General features: G+C 38.3%; 1 protein-coding gene across 6 annotated transcripts in view; it reads right to left on the bottom strand.

The window, feature by feature from the left end:
- The window catches only part of IMMT (inner membrane mitochondrial protein), a 36,924-nt gene that overhangs the window by 10,209 nt on the left and 12,695 nt on the right, over positions 1 to 14,020 (bottom strand). The window contains exons 3-10 of one of the 6 annotated variants that reach the window (XM_029937737.1): positions 13,806 to 13,995; positions 9,701 to 9,812; positions 7,647 to 7,781; positions 7,203 to 7,298; positions 4,400 to 4,536; positions 2,134 to 2,237; positions 762 to 897; positions 125 to 254 (exon numbers count right to left, since the gene is read on the bottom strand). In XM_029937737.1, coding sequence (XP_029793597.1) covers positions 125 to 254; positions 762 to 897; positions 2,134 to 2,237; positions 4,400 to 4,536; positions 7,203 to 7,298; positions 7,647 to 7,781; positions 9,701 to 9,812; positions 13,806 to 13,995 — 1,040 coding nt within the window. The remainder of the gene's footprint in view (positions 1 to 124; positions 255 to 761; positions 898 to 2,133; positions 2,238 to 4,399; positions 4,537 to 7,202; positions 7,299 to 7,646; positions 7,782 to 9,700; positions 9,813 to 13,805; positions 13,996 to 14,020) is intronic. The other 5 variants (XM_029937739.1, XM_029937738.1, XM_029937741.1 and 2 more) reach the window with 5 other exon arrangements.

Raw genomic sequence — 14,020 nt, forward strand, 5'->3', positions numbered from 1 at the left:
GCTCTGTGCAACAGCCAGGGGCCCGCTTGAGACTCTCTCTGGCCCTGCCCCACTCATTCTCACTCAAGATGAATATACTTTTTTAAAAGTTATAAAAAAGTACCAACAATTCACTTGTACTTACTCATCCCTTTCCACCCTGGCAAGACTTCTGGAGTAATACTGTCCAGTTCTCGTTTAAAGTCATCCCGGGCTTGGACCACGAGCTCATGATACTGAGACACAACTTTAGCCTCTGACTGAGCTGCTTGGACCTGAACAAATTCAAGGTGTATGTGGTTAAAGTGGAGACAAAGTACCATAAGCACCCAAAGAAAGAGAAATTATATTTACATATTTATACAATGGCTGGGAATATATAAAATACAGAGGGAAAGCTCAAGCTCAGAAAAAGGAACATAAGCCTTCTAAGTCTATTCAAATACCATGGACAGGCTCCTTCCCAACTCACTGTCCCCGTGTCACTCTTTCTCTGGGTCACAGGAAACTACCCACATAGACTACATAAGTGAAAACAGAAGATCGGAAAATTTTCATTTAATACCATGATCAAAAATGCTACCTATTATAAAAAATATCACTATAGTGGATAATCCACTTTGTATCCAATATAAGTTTTAAAATTAGTAACAACTAGTATTCTTTATAGGGGAATAGGGAGAAAGAGAGCAATCTTATTATTTTCCTGATTTCTTCAAATCCTTTGACGAAAGAATTATATTTAAAAATGCTTAAATGCTGTGAAAGACCTAAGAAGCCACCTTTTGGACCACGTTATCCAGATCAACTATCATGTTGTGAAGTTTCCCTTCCGCAGCAGTGATATGAGATTTGGCCCCAGCAACCTCTTCTTTCTTTGCATTTTCAATTACACTTTTCATCTTCTCTAGCTCTTCTCTGGAACCCAATAAAGCATAACAAAGATTTAGTATTATTTCTTGTGAACTTTATCAAAGAGTGTGATGTCAATATAAAGCCTATCTGTTAAAAGTCTATGTAAAAGATTTGAAAAAAAAAATCCTGAATGCATTTTCACAGTAAATATAGGCAAAGAAGCTTTCCTTACAAACAACTGGAAACAGCTTGGTCAGAAGCCAGATTTACTAAGGTGAACCAGAGAGGCAGCGTGGTGTGGAGGGAAACACACAGGCTTCAGAAGCAGGCAAAGCTGGGTCCACTGCAGGATCAGCCTCTCCTGTGTTGCTCACCTTTGTGAGGGGATTAGAGGTAATTAACGAGAAGTCCCTGGCGCAGGGCCTGCCACTTCAAGTGCACTCACTCAACAGCAGCTTTTGCAGGGATTAGGCTGATGCCCCTGCCAATGAGAGCCGAAGGAAGGCAACAGCAAGGGAGGAGGCCAAAGAGCTCACTGAGCAAACCGCCGGGTCTCACGGAGCTCTCGCGATTCAGAATGGTTCGCAAACTGGAGGGACTGTGGCCTACCCACCACAACACACAGAACTCAAGGGCCCCGGCTCCCGGTCCAGCAATGTGAGCAGAATGTCTTAAATCTCCTAAAAGATATGCTGGCTTTACCAGAGGCTTCTCTTTCTCCTTTGATAATATTTTATTCAAAATGACACCATAGTTTTGAATGATAATGATCCCAAAATGTTCATGAGAACCTTTTGTCAAATGTAGGTTTCCATCATCAGAGGCTGATTGTAGACTTGGAATGCTTGATCCTAGTTTTAGCCAACTTCCAAATATCAAGCTCAGGGTGACATAAAATTAGACCTACTAGAGACCTACTACTTCCTACTTTCGATAGTTAAAGCGAAGAGATTGTGACATACTCTCAAAATTCTGAAAAAAACTGCCCAAACCACCCCTGAAAAATCTTGAAATTATGGCAGACTCTCAGTAAATCTGTAGCGCTACATCACCCAAGAAATAACCCAAAGAAAAACTGCTTTTTATACAAAACCCATTATATAGGTCACTGATAAATTTACTTTGGCCTAATTAAATTTTATTCCCTCTTTCCTTTTTAAGCCTCTGTGTTCCTGATACCAATACAGATCAAGGACAGGTGAAGGGAAGGAAGGGTTTCTCTGCCTCCTTTCTCCACAGACAGCCCAGAGAAAGCCACCAGGGGGCCCTAATTACTTGTTAAAGTCCGTGAGTAATTACTTGGCTTTGAGAAGGGCATCAGCAGCCTCATCGACTGCCTTTCTGCGCTCCTTCAAGGCACCCTCCACCGTGCGCCACTGAGCCGCCTTCTTCTCACCTGCAACCTGAACAAAACGTTATATGATTATGCAAACGTGAATAACTGCTATTACTGACCTAGAATATGCCAGCGTGGCTGAATTTAGAATGAAGGACATTAAATTCAGTGGTAAAAACTATATACAATATTTCATCAGAGCAGGATCTCTAATCTAAGGTTCATGGTTAGGATCAAAGTCCATCACCCCTTACCAACAGCAACCACCAAAACTGTAAAAGACTGTGTTCTAGTGCATATTAGCATTTTCTAAGAAGAGATGATACTTTTATTAGATTCTCAAAAGGAGGTATGAAGCAGAAAAGGTTAATAAGAAAAGCAACTCCATATATTATTTGTTGATTAAATTATCCTGTGATGAAGCACCAATACTTAAAATTTTCTTCATTACAGGTCTACCAAAATCACACGTTAAGCATAAGCAGAAAGTTTACATACTTGTAGAGTCCTTATTCCTCCAAAACATCCTAAATACCCTCTGTAATTTGTAAAGTTCAAATAAATTATTGTCAAACCCACTCCCCCTTAGGCTGAATTTCATAAAATGTTAACTTTATATATATGTATACACAAAAGTCTTAAAAACTCTTACAGAGGGCCAAGCATAGCTGCTCTGTAGAACAGGTACCAGATTCCCCTATCATCAAGCCAAGTCCAACGGTTCCCAAACACTGCTCTGAGGAAGTAATTCAGCACATGTTATGAGAGCCCTTGGGCTTTTTACTGGACAAAACAGAAGTTGGAGTCCATTTTTAACATTTTAAAACTTGTGTTCATACATGTTTCTGATTATTTTGTAATACCAACTAATACTCTGTAATCTAGTTAACCAATACTATAAAATGTCTGTTAGTTGTAAAATCTTGATTTCAACTTCAATAGATTTCATATTACTAATCCACATGTACTATGTATTATGTGCTCACTGTGAGGAGGAAACACCCTCTTCTGTAAGCCTTCCACCAAAGTAAACAGCATGGACATTTAAAGCTTCTAGTCAGTGTCCTTCTGAAAGATACCAGCACACTTGGGTTCAAACCCAGCTTCCTGATTATCATACGTCTAGCCTTCCCACACCTGTATAACTGAAATATTAAGCACTCTCTGTGTGGTTTCCACTTTCCTAACTGAATTCTGACTGAAATTAAAATTTTTTTCTTGGACTTTGAATACACCAGAATTTTCTTTTAAGTTTTAAAGGTTGTAATTTCTGGCTGTTTACATCAGGGCTCTAATTTAATTTTTTTGTGATGTACATACATAGGAATAAATTAATGTGAAGTGTGTTTAAATTTTTTAAAATGCACAGTTCTTTAAAAAAAAGGGGGGGGGCACACAGTTCTAGTGGCAAAGAAACTTCACTGATCGTACATGATCCTGAGATCAAAATTTATGAATTTATTCTTACCCATTAAATAACTTGGTGTCAAGATACATTTTTATATAGTGAATAACTGAGTGTAATTATAAAAGAAATTTATTAAGTCTCAGTATTATATTTTTAAATCAATGTTAATTACTTTATTCTCTGAAGTGTTCAATGTAAGTTAAATAATCAGCTTAAGCATTTAAAATAGCTGGTGTTCGGGGTGCCTGGGTGGCTCAGTCAGTTAAGCATCCTGACTTCAGCTCAGGTCATGATCTCGCAGTTTGTGAGTTCGAGCCCCGAGTCAGGCTCTGCACTGACAGCTCAGAGCCTGAAGCCTCCTTCAGATTCTGTCTCCCTCTCTCTCCGACCCTCCCCTGTTCATATTCTGACTCTCTCAAAAATAAACATTTAAAAAAAATTTAATAATAAAATAGCTGATGTTTTGGGGTACATGGGATCTCTGTACTATTTCTTACAGTTGCGCATCGATCTAAAAATATCTCAAAATAAAAAGTTTATTTTAAAAGATGGTTGGCAATTTTAAAGCAAAAAAAAAAAACCACTACAAATTCAAGCACTATTAATATATGAAAGCAAAAAATCTGAACTAATTCTTATACCATATCATTGCTGTGACATTAAAGAATTATATAAAATACGTTAAAAACAACACTTAAAGGTTTTTTCCTGACTTGTTTATTTAAAAATAATACCCTAGACGGTCTTCACTTAAGTGAGAGAAAGCCCCGAGTAGAAGACTCAGTCTTAACTCCCACACGTCTGCTCATCCTCTGGCTCACCTCGGAATTGTCCATGGCTGCCTTCAGCACGCTGGCGTGTGCGCTGACGGCCTGCACCGCGGCGTTCTGGGCTATGATGGCCTGCTGCGTGACGCGAGCAGTCTGGCTCAGAGCATCTTCTAAGCTCTTAGCTACAGCTGAAACACAGAAGCAGTCAGAAAACAAACCCCTCCTTCCTAAGTAACTTTAAACTTCCCTGCCTCTCCTATTCTGCTTTCCGCGGTTTTGCCCAAAAATGTTAAAAATATATATATATATATAGACTTAGAGAATCAATTTCATTTGAAAGTATGGTAAAATATTAGTAATTATCAAATCTGGTGGACACACCTATGGGGGTTCATTATAATATTTTTACTTTGATGTATAACTGAGTTTTTTCAAAATAAGTGTTCTGGGTTTTTTAAAGAAAATGCTTAAAGGCAGATAGCATATACTTCAAATCGGAAGAACAAGGTTTAGGACATGATATCTAGCTTCTAGCTATCAGAGGCTATATATTTAGCATAACCACCAGCATTTTTGAGTTTAAATAATGATCATATAGAACCACAGGGAAAAAGAGGTACCCATTTCATTTCCTTAGCAGGAAAGGATACTTACAGCAAGTTATGTGTATATATATTATGTATATGTACATATACACGTGTGTATGTACATATACATAATATACACACACATACATACATGACAGACACACAAGAGAACGAAAAAGACATGAAAACATGCAAACAAAAAAGAAGAGGCGGTGTGGTAATGGAAAAGTGTTTTGCTACAAAAGAATTCGGGAAATAGCCAGACACTAGTGTTCAAGATGCTACAACCTATTAAAATCCTGTCTATTCGCTGCTTCAGACATCAAAAAGAATCATAATTTTAAAAAAATAAAGCAAGGGATGATTTTAGATCTAATACTAAAATGGCAAAATGATTCAACTGAAGAAAGTCAGTGAGAAGAGTAATTTATATCAGGTAACATGATTTTTAAAAAGGCAAAATATATTTGGCAGTTAAGACAAAACCAGAAGGATGGGGCGCCTGGGTGGCTCAGCTGATTAAGTGTCCAGCTTCAGCTCAGGTCATGATCTCATGGTTCGTGGGTTCGAGCCCTGCGTCGGGCTCTGTGCTCACAGCTAGCTTAGAGCCGGGAGCCTGCTTCGGATTCTGTATCTCCCTCTCTCTCTGACCCTTCCCTGCTCATGCGGTCTCTCAAAAATAAATTAAAAGACAAAAAAAAGACAAAAACAGAAGGTGGTTGTGCACAAAAGCAGCATAGGCTAAATAAACGGAACCTAAGAACCACCTGTGATACCTCTGCAACAAAGACAGAAGAAGAAAGGTACTGACAAGAAAATACAAAATACTAAAGTGAAGTTGAGGTTCTGAGGACACGGATACAGAAAGAGGCAGGGAGGGAACATGCATGAATTAGCAGGGCACATGTAAGCACAAATAACATAAACTACTTCGAAGCGGCCCACAGGCTCCACGTCTTCTTCAGGAGTCTGTCTGTCCACTGTACTTTGATTCTTTTTTGTTGCTGTTTTGTGGGGGTTTTTTGCTATCGAGTTATAGGAGTTCCGTATATATGGTGGGTATCAATTCCTTATCAGACACACGGTTTGCAAATATTTTCTCCTATGCTTTTTCGTTTTGTTAGTTGTTTCTTCTGCTGTACAAAAGCTTTTATAGTTCGATGTAGTTCCACTTGATTTTGTGTGCTCTGATTCTTGATAAAAATTACAAACGCATACATTTTTAAAGGAAAGCTTGGAGAAAACGTATAAATAGACAAAATACTTAAAATTTCCACTTTGCCAGAAATGAAAGCTAAGAACTGAACAACAAAGAGCATGACGAAAGAACAAACATCACCGTCTCAGATTTATAACTTAGTCCATATAATAAAAAAGGAAAAGTGAAAAGTATAAAAATATGAATAAAAGAAATAATCTTGATATGACGTAGTAGAGAATTCAGGAAAAATTAGGAAGTGGGAGAAAAGTATAGAACTATTTCACTTATTTAGGAGTCTTTATTTTCAAGTATTTGGAACCATGGCCAAGAACTCAGAAGAATGCAAAAAAACAAAAAACAAAAAAACAAAACACCCAAAATCCAAGCAGCCAAACCCCTATGCTCCTCTGCCCCTTCTACTCTTTACACAAATCTGAACAAACCTGCCTCCTCAGTATAGGGCAGAACCAATGCATTAGAAGGGAAATAGGAAGCACTCAAGACAGACAAGCAGAAATGAGTGATGGGAAGAGATAAATAAAAACTATAAACAGCTGCCATTGAGACTTTAAACCAAACATCTCTCAATCTGGCAAAACTACATATCCCCTTCACCTCCAGAGACATCACTATATTGCAGCACAGTAAAATAAATTATGTTCCCTATGCCTTGTGTAGGAGAGGAAAATACATTTTCAGGTATCTAACATCTTTTTCTAGAACTGTCAAAAAAATTCAACATAAAGTCAAAACTTAAGACTCTTTGGCAAGTTGCCCAAACATAAACAATTTCTGTTCCCCAGAATACAAAGACTTTTTGGCACTAACCCTAGTAAACACAAATGGAGAAAGTATTACTTGGAATTTTCTCCAACTGTACACTAAGAATGCCTTTTTCACCTAGGTAAAGACATTTAAATGGAAAGAATACGAATGATGAAATACAGGTGGTGCGCAGAGAAATGCCACTAAAGAAACCGAACTAGGAGAGAAACGTGTCGATGACTGAAGGGGAGCAACGATGGAGATGACGCGAAGTCCTTAAGAAGCCGTCTGGTTTACATACACTCAATCTTAACTTGTTCTTGCTTTTCCTGCTGTGCAAGGCGAGCTGCAACTTCCTCGGGTGGTCGCTCCCGTACAGAAGCTGAGGATGCTTCCTCTTGCAGCAAATGTAAATAAGAGGAAATCAAATTTCAGCGCATAATTCACTGTTCACAGGGGCATAAAAATACCACTGTACATGACAGCTCTGTCAATGGAGGGCATTTTGTTATTAGGATTCTAAAACCACATCATCAATGATTCTGACATGAAGAAATAAGGGGTCGGCTCTTAAACCTGCTGCTTTCAAAGACTTATTCAGACTCTGAAGTTTAAAAAATTCCCTGAGCAAGACTGTACATAAAACCAGTATATTTGGGTACTTACATACTGTCTAAAGGTTGCCTAGGCATTTAACAGTTCTGATGAGCAAATCATTATAAAACCACAAATATATATAAACTACCTGAAGCTGTAGGCTTGGATTTTCCTTCAATTCCAGGTTGATCAGTTTTTATAGATTCCTCGTGCTGAACTGCAGGGGCTGGGACCGACAGTGTATCACCTGCTGCAGAAATAATGTGAGCTGCCGCTGTGGGTCCTACAAATATATGTTACTCATGGTATTTATAGTTTCTTGGGTTAACACAAAAGCACACAGGAATCTACTACTATTAGCACCCACTTCACATCTGACTTCTTACAGACACAAATCCATGTGCTGCCACTACCCAAACACGCAGGCAGACGGGGGCACTTTCCCCTATACACACAACCCCACATGAGACGGACAAGGGCAGGAGACACACCAGAGAATGGAGCCTTCTAAGGGCCTGCTTACATTTTAGCCATCACCATTCTCAGGCAAGGCTTCCAATAACAGTACTAAACGGTATTAAATCTTAAACTCTAAGAAGTGTGCATATGATTTACATAACAAGGAAAAGTAGTAACGAAGTAGAAAAGGGCCTATAATGAAGAAGGCAGACAAAAGTAACCAAAAAATATTTTTTACCAGTGGTAGAGATGAGAGAAGAGGTGTGAGCAAGAACAGGATGACAGTTCTAAACACAAAAAGAAGGAAGGCTGAAGAAATTCAAGAGCTTCTAAACAAGTGTTGGAAGAGAAAATGAGTAACTCTAGAGGTGAAAGGCAGGGGGGGAAAAAAGAGGAACAAAATAGAGGAAAAAATAAACTGAAAGCTCCATTAAGAGATAAAGCTGGATTATCACAAAGCCTATTAACTGGTTTCTGTGCGTTGCTTTTGATCCCTTTATCTATTCTCTACCAGAGCCACTGATCTTATTAAAATAAAAGTCAGGCATCAATACCCTGGCTCAGAACCTCCCCCAACACCTTCCCATCACACTAAGAATATGAACCAAAATTCTCACAACAGCCTCCAAAGATTACCACAGAGGTTTTCTGCTTCCTCTCGACCTCATTTGCTACTGCTCTCTTCTCCACTCCAGCTTCATATGCTCCTTACGAGTCAAGCACACCAAGCCTTCGCACTAGCTAGCTAATCCCTCTGTGTGGGACGCTTTTCTCCCGCCGGCCTTTTATACGTGTCTTATTCCCTCATCTCTTTCTAGTCTTTGCCCACTCCACTTTAACCTGCAATATTCCCCCAACACATCCCTTCTGACATCATACATGCTCCACATATAGTTATATATGATCTTCTTGCCCTCATCCCACTAAGGAATATTTGCAGAGTTTGTGTGTGTTTATTTTTACTGTTTTATTCACTGCTATAACCCTAGTGCCTAGAAGAATGTTTGGCATATACTAGACAATTAGTGAATATTTGCTGAATAAAACAAAGTCAAGTAGTTTAATCAAGGACAGAAGTGACTAAGGAGAACACAGTGCTGAGGTTAGAGTTACGAGTGCTATAAATTACTGGTAAAACATGAAGGAAAAAATAACCCCCAGACCACAGGTAGACCAAGACACTTTCATCACTGTGAGGAGAAAGAAATGGTAAAGAGGTAGAAAAAAGAGGTGAGAAAAGAGAATAAATCTTAAAATTCAAAGAGGGGAAAAGGCTAGGAATCAGAGGGGGAAAATATAAAAGGAAAAGCATTGGGGCGCCTGGGTGGTGCAGTTGGTTAAGCATCATGACTCAGGTCATGATCTCACAGTCGTGAGATTGAGCCCCTAGTGAGGCTCCATGCTGAACAAGGAACCTACTTAGGATTCTCTCTCCCTCTCTCTGCCCTTCCCCCACTTGCACAACACTTTCTCAAAGTAAGTAAATATTAAAAAGAAAAAGAAAGTGTTGCGGGCAAGACAATTTGTGCCATTATCCTCCCTCCAGTAGCTCCTCACAATGAAGTCCAATGCCATATCCCACTCAGCTCCTAAACCAAGTACCGAAATGACCAGCGTGAATGAACACTCCTCCCCCAGGGTGAGAACTAGGCACGGGGTGGTGGCCCCCTCTTGACCCGACTACAAATACATTAAAACAATTCATTTACCCATAATTAAAAAAAAGATTCTAAATGTAAGTACCTGTTGTTAGAGCTGGAGTGTCTCCCTTCTGTTTTTGGACTGGTGAGGCAGGCTGTTCAGATTCTTTCATTACCTCTGATACACTAGAGATTTTTAGTGGACCAGACTGAATCTTGGAAATAAAACACATGTAACATTTCAGATATAATACGATTTTTTTTTAAAAAGGCAGCATGCTGTAACTTGTATTATGACAAAAGTCAATCTTTCAGGCTTTTCATATAAAGTTAACACTTTCAAAATAATGTATTTTATTAACCACAGTAAGGAAAGAGAAGCCATCATTCTAGAAAAATGCAGCCCCCAAAACGTCACTCCAAATGACCGGCCCACATTTTAGTAGTAACAAAGGCTTTTCTTAGGCCAACTAATGAAGTACATGATGCAGAACCTTCCCTTTAAACACCATTTCTTTTTCATGCACAACATTGAGAAGACCATTTCCATCTGCTTTCGAAATCAAATTTTGTTGTCTTGTGTATACATTCAATTAGAAACAAATAATTTTCAGAGGTTCAGAGTAAAACTGCAAGTTTGTTTCTTTAATCTCCTAGATGGATGCAACTGCATCCATCCGATTTTAATACCCACTTTTCTCTTTCTCAGTTACTATCTGCCTTAAGTTTAAGGCCCTATCATTAATAAGACTGCCAGATGATATACTGGCAAAAATTACTGAGTAACAGAAATATTTTCATTTACCTCCTATAGCATGCCACTTTTTGCCAGAACTGGACAATGGGGCTCAGATATCTCTAAGATGACAACTCAAATATAATAAAAATAGTTCTGAACTCTGTCACTATCAGAAATTTGAAATATATGCATTTTCTATTAAATTTTTATCATTTAAATCATGAAATACATGCTCACTGTAACAAGCAAACTGATACCAAGACATATTAATGGTTTTATTTTGCCTTTTCTGCCCTCCCCTTCCAGCACTCTCAGGCAGCCACTGCCAAGAGCCTGAAATCTATCTTTCCACCCGTGAGCATAAGCTCAGGTATATATACATATACGATTTTTCATTTTTTAAACAAACTAAAACAGGGTTATTTATACAAATTACCATGTAACTCAGTTAATAATGTACCATGGACAGTCTCTTCCAGGACCAGAAATTATTTTTGGTTGCATAATATTCTAATTTAATTGCATATCTTAATGTAGTTGCAAAACCCACAATTTGGTCAACTATTCTCCTATTTGGGGACAATCAAGTTGTTTCCTGCTTTGTTGTTGTTGTTGTTGTTGTTAAACATCCATGTCCATGTAACTGAAAAGTACTATAGCGTGGTCTCTGTGGGACAGTTTGCCAAAAGAGAAAGTGCTGGGTCAAAGAGGTTGTATATTTCTAGAAGATATTAACAAATCACTTTCACAGAAGGATCTAGCAATTCACACTCTTACCATAAATGTGTATGTGCATGTGTCTGTGTATAAATAAGATCTATTTCCAGACTAAGTTTTTCTATTTCTCTTATTTCCAATCCTGTGTCAAAACCCTACTATTCTATTGAAGTAGGATTATAACAAAGTCCAATTACCTAGAAAAAGCAAGTGTCCTCTGATCCCTCCCCACCCCAACACTGTTCTGAAATGTTCTTGGCTAGTTTTGTACATTATTTAATCCTTTCACGTGAACGTTAAAATCATCTGATTCTTCAACCTCTAGAAAAATCCATTAGAATTCTTATTAGATGTATGTGTATAACAGTATGTATACATGGTTATACAAATGTCATTTCTAATTTCTATACATATTTAAGGGAAATTTGAGAGAAATGCATATATTAGAGAAAAATGACATTTTTATGATATTAAGTCCCATGAGGAACATAATATTTGTCTCCGTTTAGGCAGGTCTTATTCCATGTCCATCAAAAAGATTTTAAGTTTGTCTTCTCTCAATATTTATGATCTATGCATAAATAACCATTTTGACACAAAAAAAGATTATCATGAAATAAAGTGTAAAATGAAGTTTCTAAGAGCAACAAGTTGGTAATAATAGGTGAGTAGAGAATGAATAAATAATAAAAATGTGAAAAACAACAACACTAACTGCTACTGTACTTCAGAAGTGAGAAAATACACTTTGGTGTGTGCAGTGAAGGATGTAGGTCTTAAAGAGACATTAGTAGGCAAAAGAAAGGGAGTCACTCTGGGTACAAGACCGCCAAGGGAAAAACCATGCACCTGGAAAGGAGCTTTGTTTAGCCCTCTGCTTTAAAGCAGGCCCTTGAAACACTGCCTGGTACATAACAATCACTTGATGGACATTTGCTGAATAAATGAGTGGAAAGCACAAGGCATATCTGTAAGGTAAACTGGCATGAAGCTAAGAATTTATGTGCAGGACGATTGAGAGATAAGGCTGGAAACGTAAGTAAGAGCCAGACTGCCAAATGTGTTAAATATCAACCTAAACACCAGCAAAAAACCATAAACTTCGGAAAAATAAGGGAACCAATGGGCAGCTCCTGGGCTCACTTTTAACCACTCCTGGTTCTACTCTCCTTAGTCAGGACATGAAACAATTTTGAAACTCTCTAGTGTTTACATTCTACGGTCTCTGTCTTTCAATGATAAGAAATGTATAAACTTGCTGATTAAGTGGTATCATGAAAATATCATGAAAATGTGATAGCATTTATTTTAGAAGATTCTATGACACTGATCTGAGGAAGGCCTAGGTTATTATGGGGGGAGAGATCTCAGAGGTGAAGACTGGGAAGAAAGGGTTGGGGGCACAAACAGGTCTAACTTGGAGATGAAGTGATAAAGGTCAAAAATGGGATAAGGACAGTAGTAATGCAAGAAAAAAATTAATATCAGAGATTAGACAAGATAGGATAGTTAACAAAATATAGGCAACTATGAAGATAAATCCAAGAATTCTACCCTAACTTATGTGACAACATGGCACTATCTTTAACAAAAAAAGGAAAACCAGGAAGAGTAGAACTCTTGAGGTGGTGCAGTATGGACCTGCCATGTAATCCAAGCGGAAATGTTCAGCAAGATAGCTAACGTGGAATAAGGGGAGGCCATGACTACGGAGACAGAAAAGTCATGTACAAAGAATGACACTTGATGTCGAGCAAGAAAAGAACACTACTCTGAACTGCCTGTCTCCATGCTCCTAGAATTGCTCCCAACTATTTTCCTAGGTTATGCAGGTTAAAATAGACCAAAGATTTTAGGATGAATCCACCGAACCGTTCCTTCACTACTGAAGCTGCAAAATGGTCTCTCCCGGCCAGCAGACACAGCACAGTTTTCAAGTTCATATGGAAAAATAAATGAGGTGGAAGACTATTTTGAAAAAGCATGATAGGGCTGGGGGAGGGTGTCAGAGGACATTTGCTTTTCCAAATATTAACTCTGTTATAGGATTGGTCTGTAGACTACACTAGACACTAGAAAAGAGAAATCCACCCAATTTGTAAGAAAGTACTTACTGATCAGCCATGTCCAGCCTCACAGCATAAACACCCAAGGCAAAATCAGCAAAAATCCATGATCTCTTTTGTAAATTTTTTTCCAAAGCAGTTATTTGAATAAAGAATATTTACGATGTTTTAAAACTTTTTAAGCCTGATGGGGGAGGGGGTTTGATATTCTGAATATGCACAAAGTCCCAGAAGTACCGGAAGATGTTCCTATCAACCAATCAGTAAGTAGCTGAAAATTTTGACTCTTGTTTCGTGGTCTAAAAAGAGCCAGTACTAACGATAACCCCTTGAGTTCTATGTCATGTTTGTGTTTTTAGTGTTCTAAGTCACAGCTTGCTAGCTGCAACAGTGTTGGCTGTCAGAGAACACTCTCCGTCCACAGGGCAGCCGCGGTTATCTCTGCCCAAGCAGCCTCTTCCGTTTACCCTCGTGAGCCATGCAATTATTTTCTATGTGGTGGGTACTAAATGAGAACACTGAACTCCAAAGGGATAAAAATCCAACTCTACAGATTAATAGTAAAGAAAACTAACAAACACAATCTGGAAAATTCTACTAAATGACACATATATTTTCAAGATAAAAACAACATGCTTTTACAAGTATTCCACAGGATAGACCGAAATATTGTTTACAATTCTTACCGGCTTCTTTGGCAATGGAACAGGATATGGTGGGGAACCAAGAACCATCTCAAAGAGTTTATCTGAGTAAGGTATGGTTTTCTCTACACTTTCCCGAAAATGGGAATCCCATTTTGCATACAGGATAGTGCCACCAATACCTCCACCAACAAACAGAATGCCAGCTCCAGCAATTTTGCCAGGAGACAACCTAAGTAAAAGAAATAGGAAACATA

The sequence above is a fragment of the Suricata suricatta genome, chromosome 4 (assembly GCF_006229205.1).
Source record: "Suricata suricatta isolate VVHF042 chromosome 4, meerkat_22Aug2017_6uvM2_HiC, whole genome shotgun sequence".
NCBI classification, from domain to species: Eukaryota; Metazoa; Chordata; class Mammalia; order Carnivora; family Herpestidae; genus Suricata; species Suricata suricatta.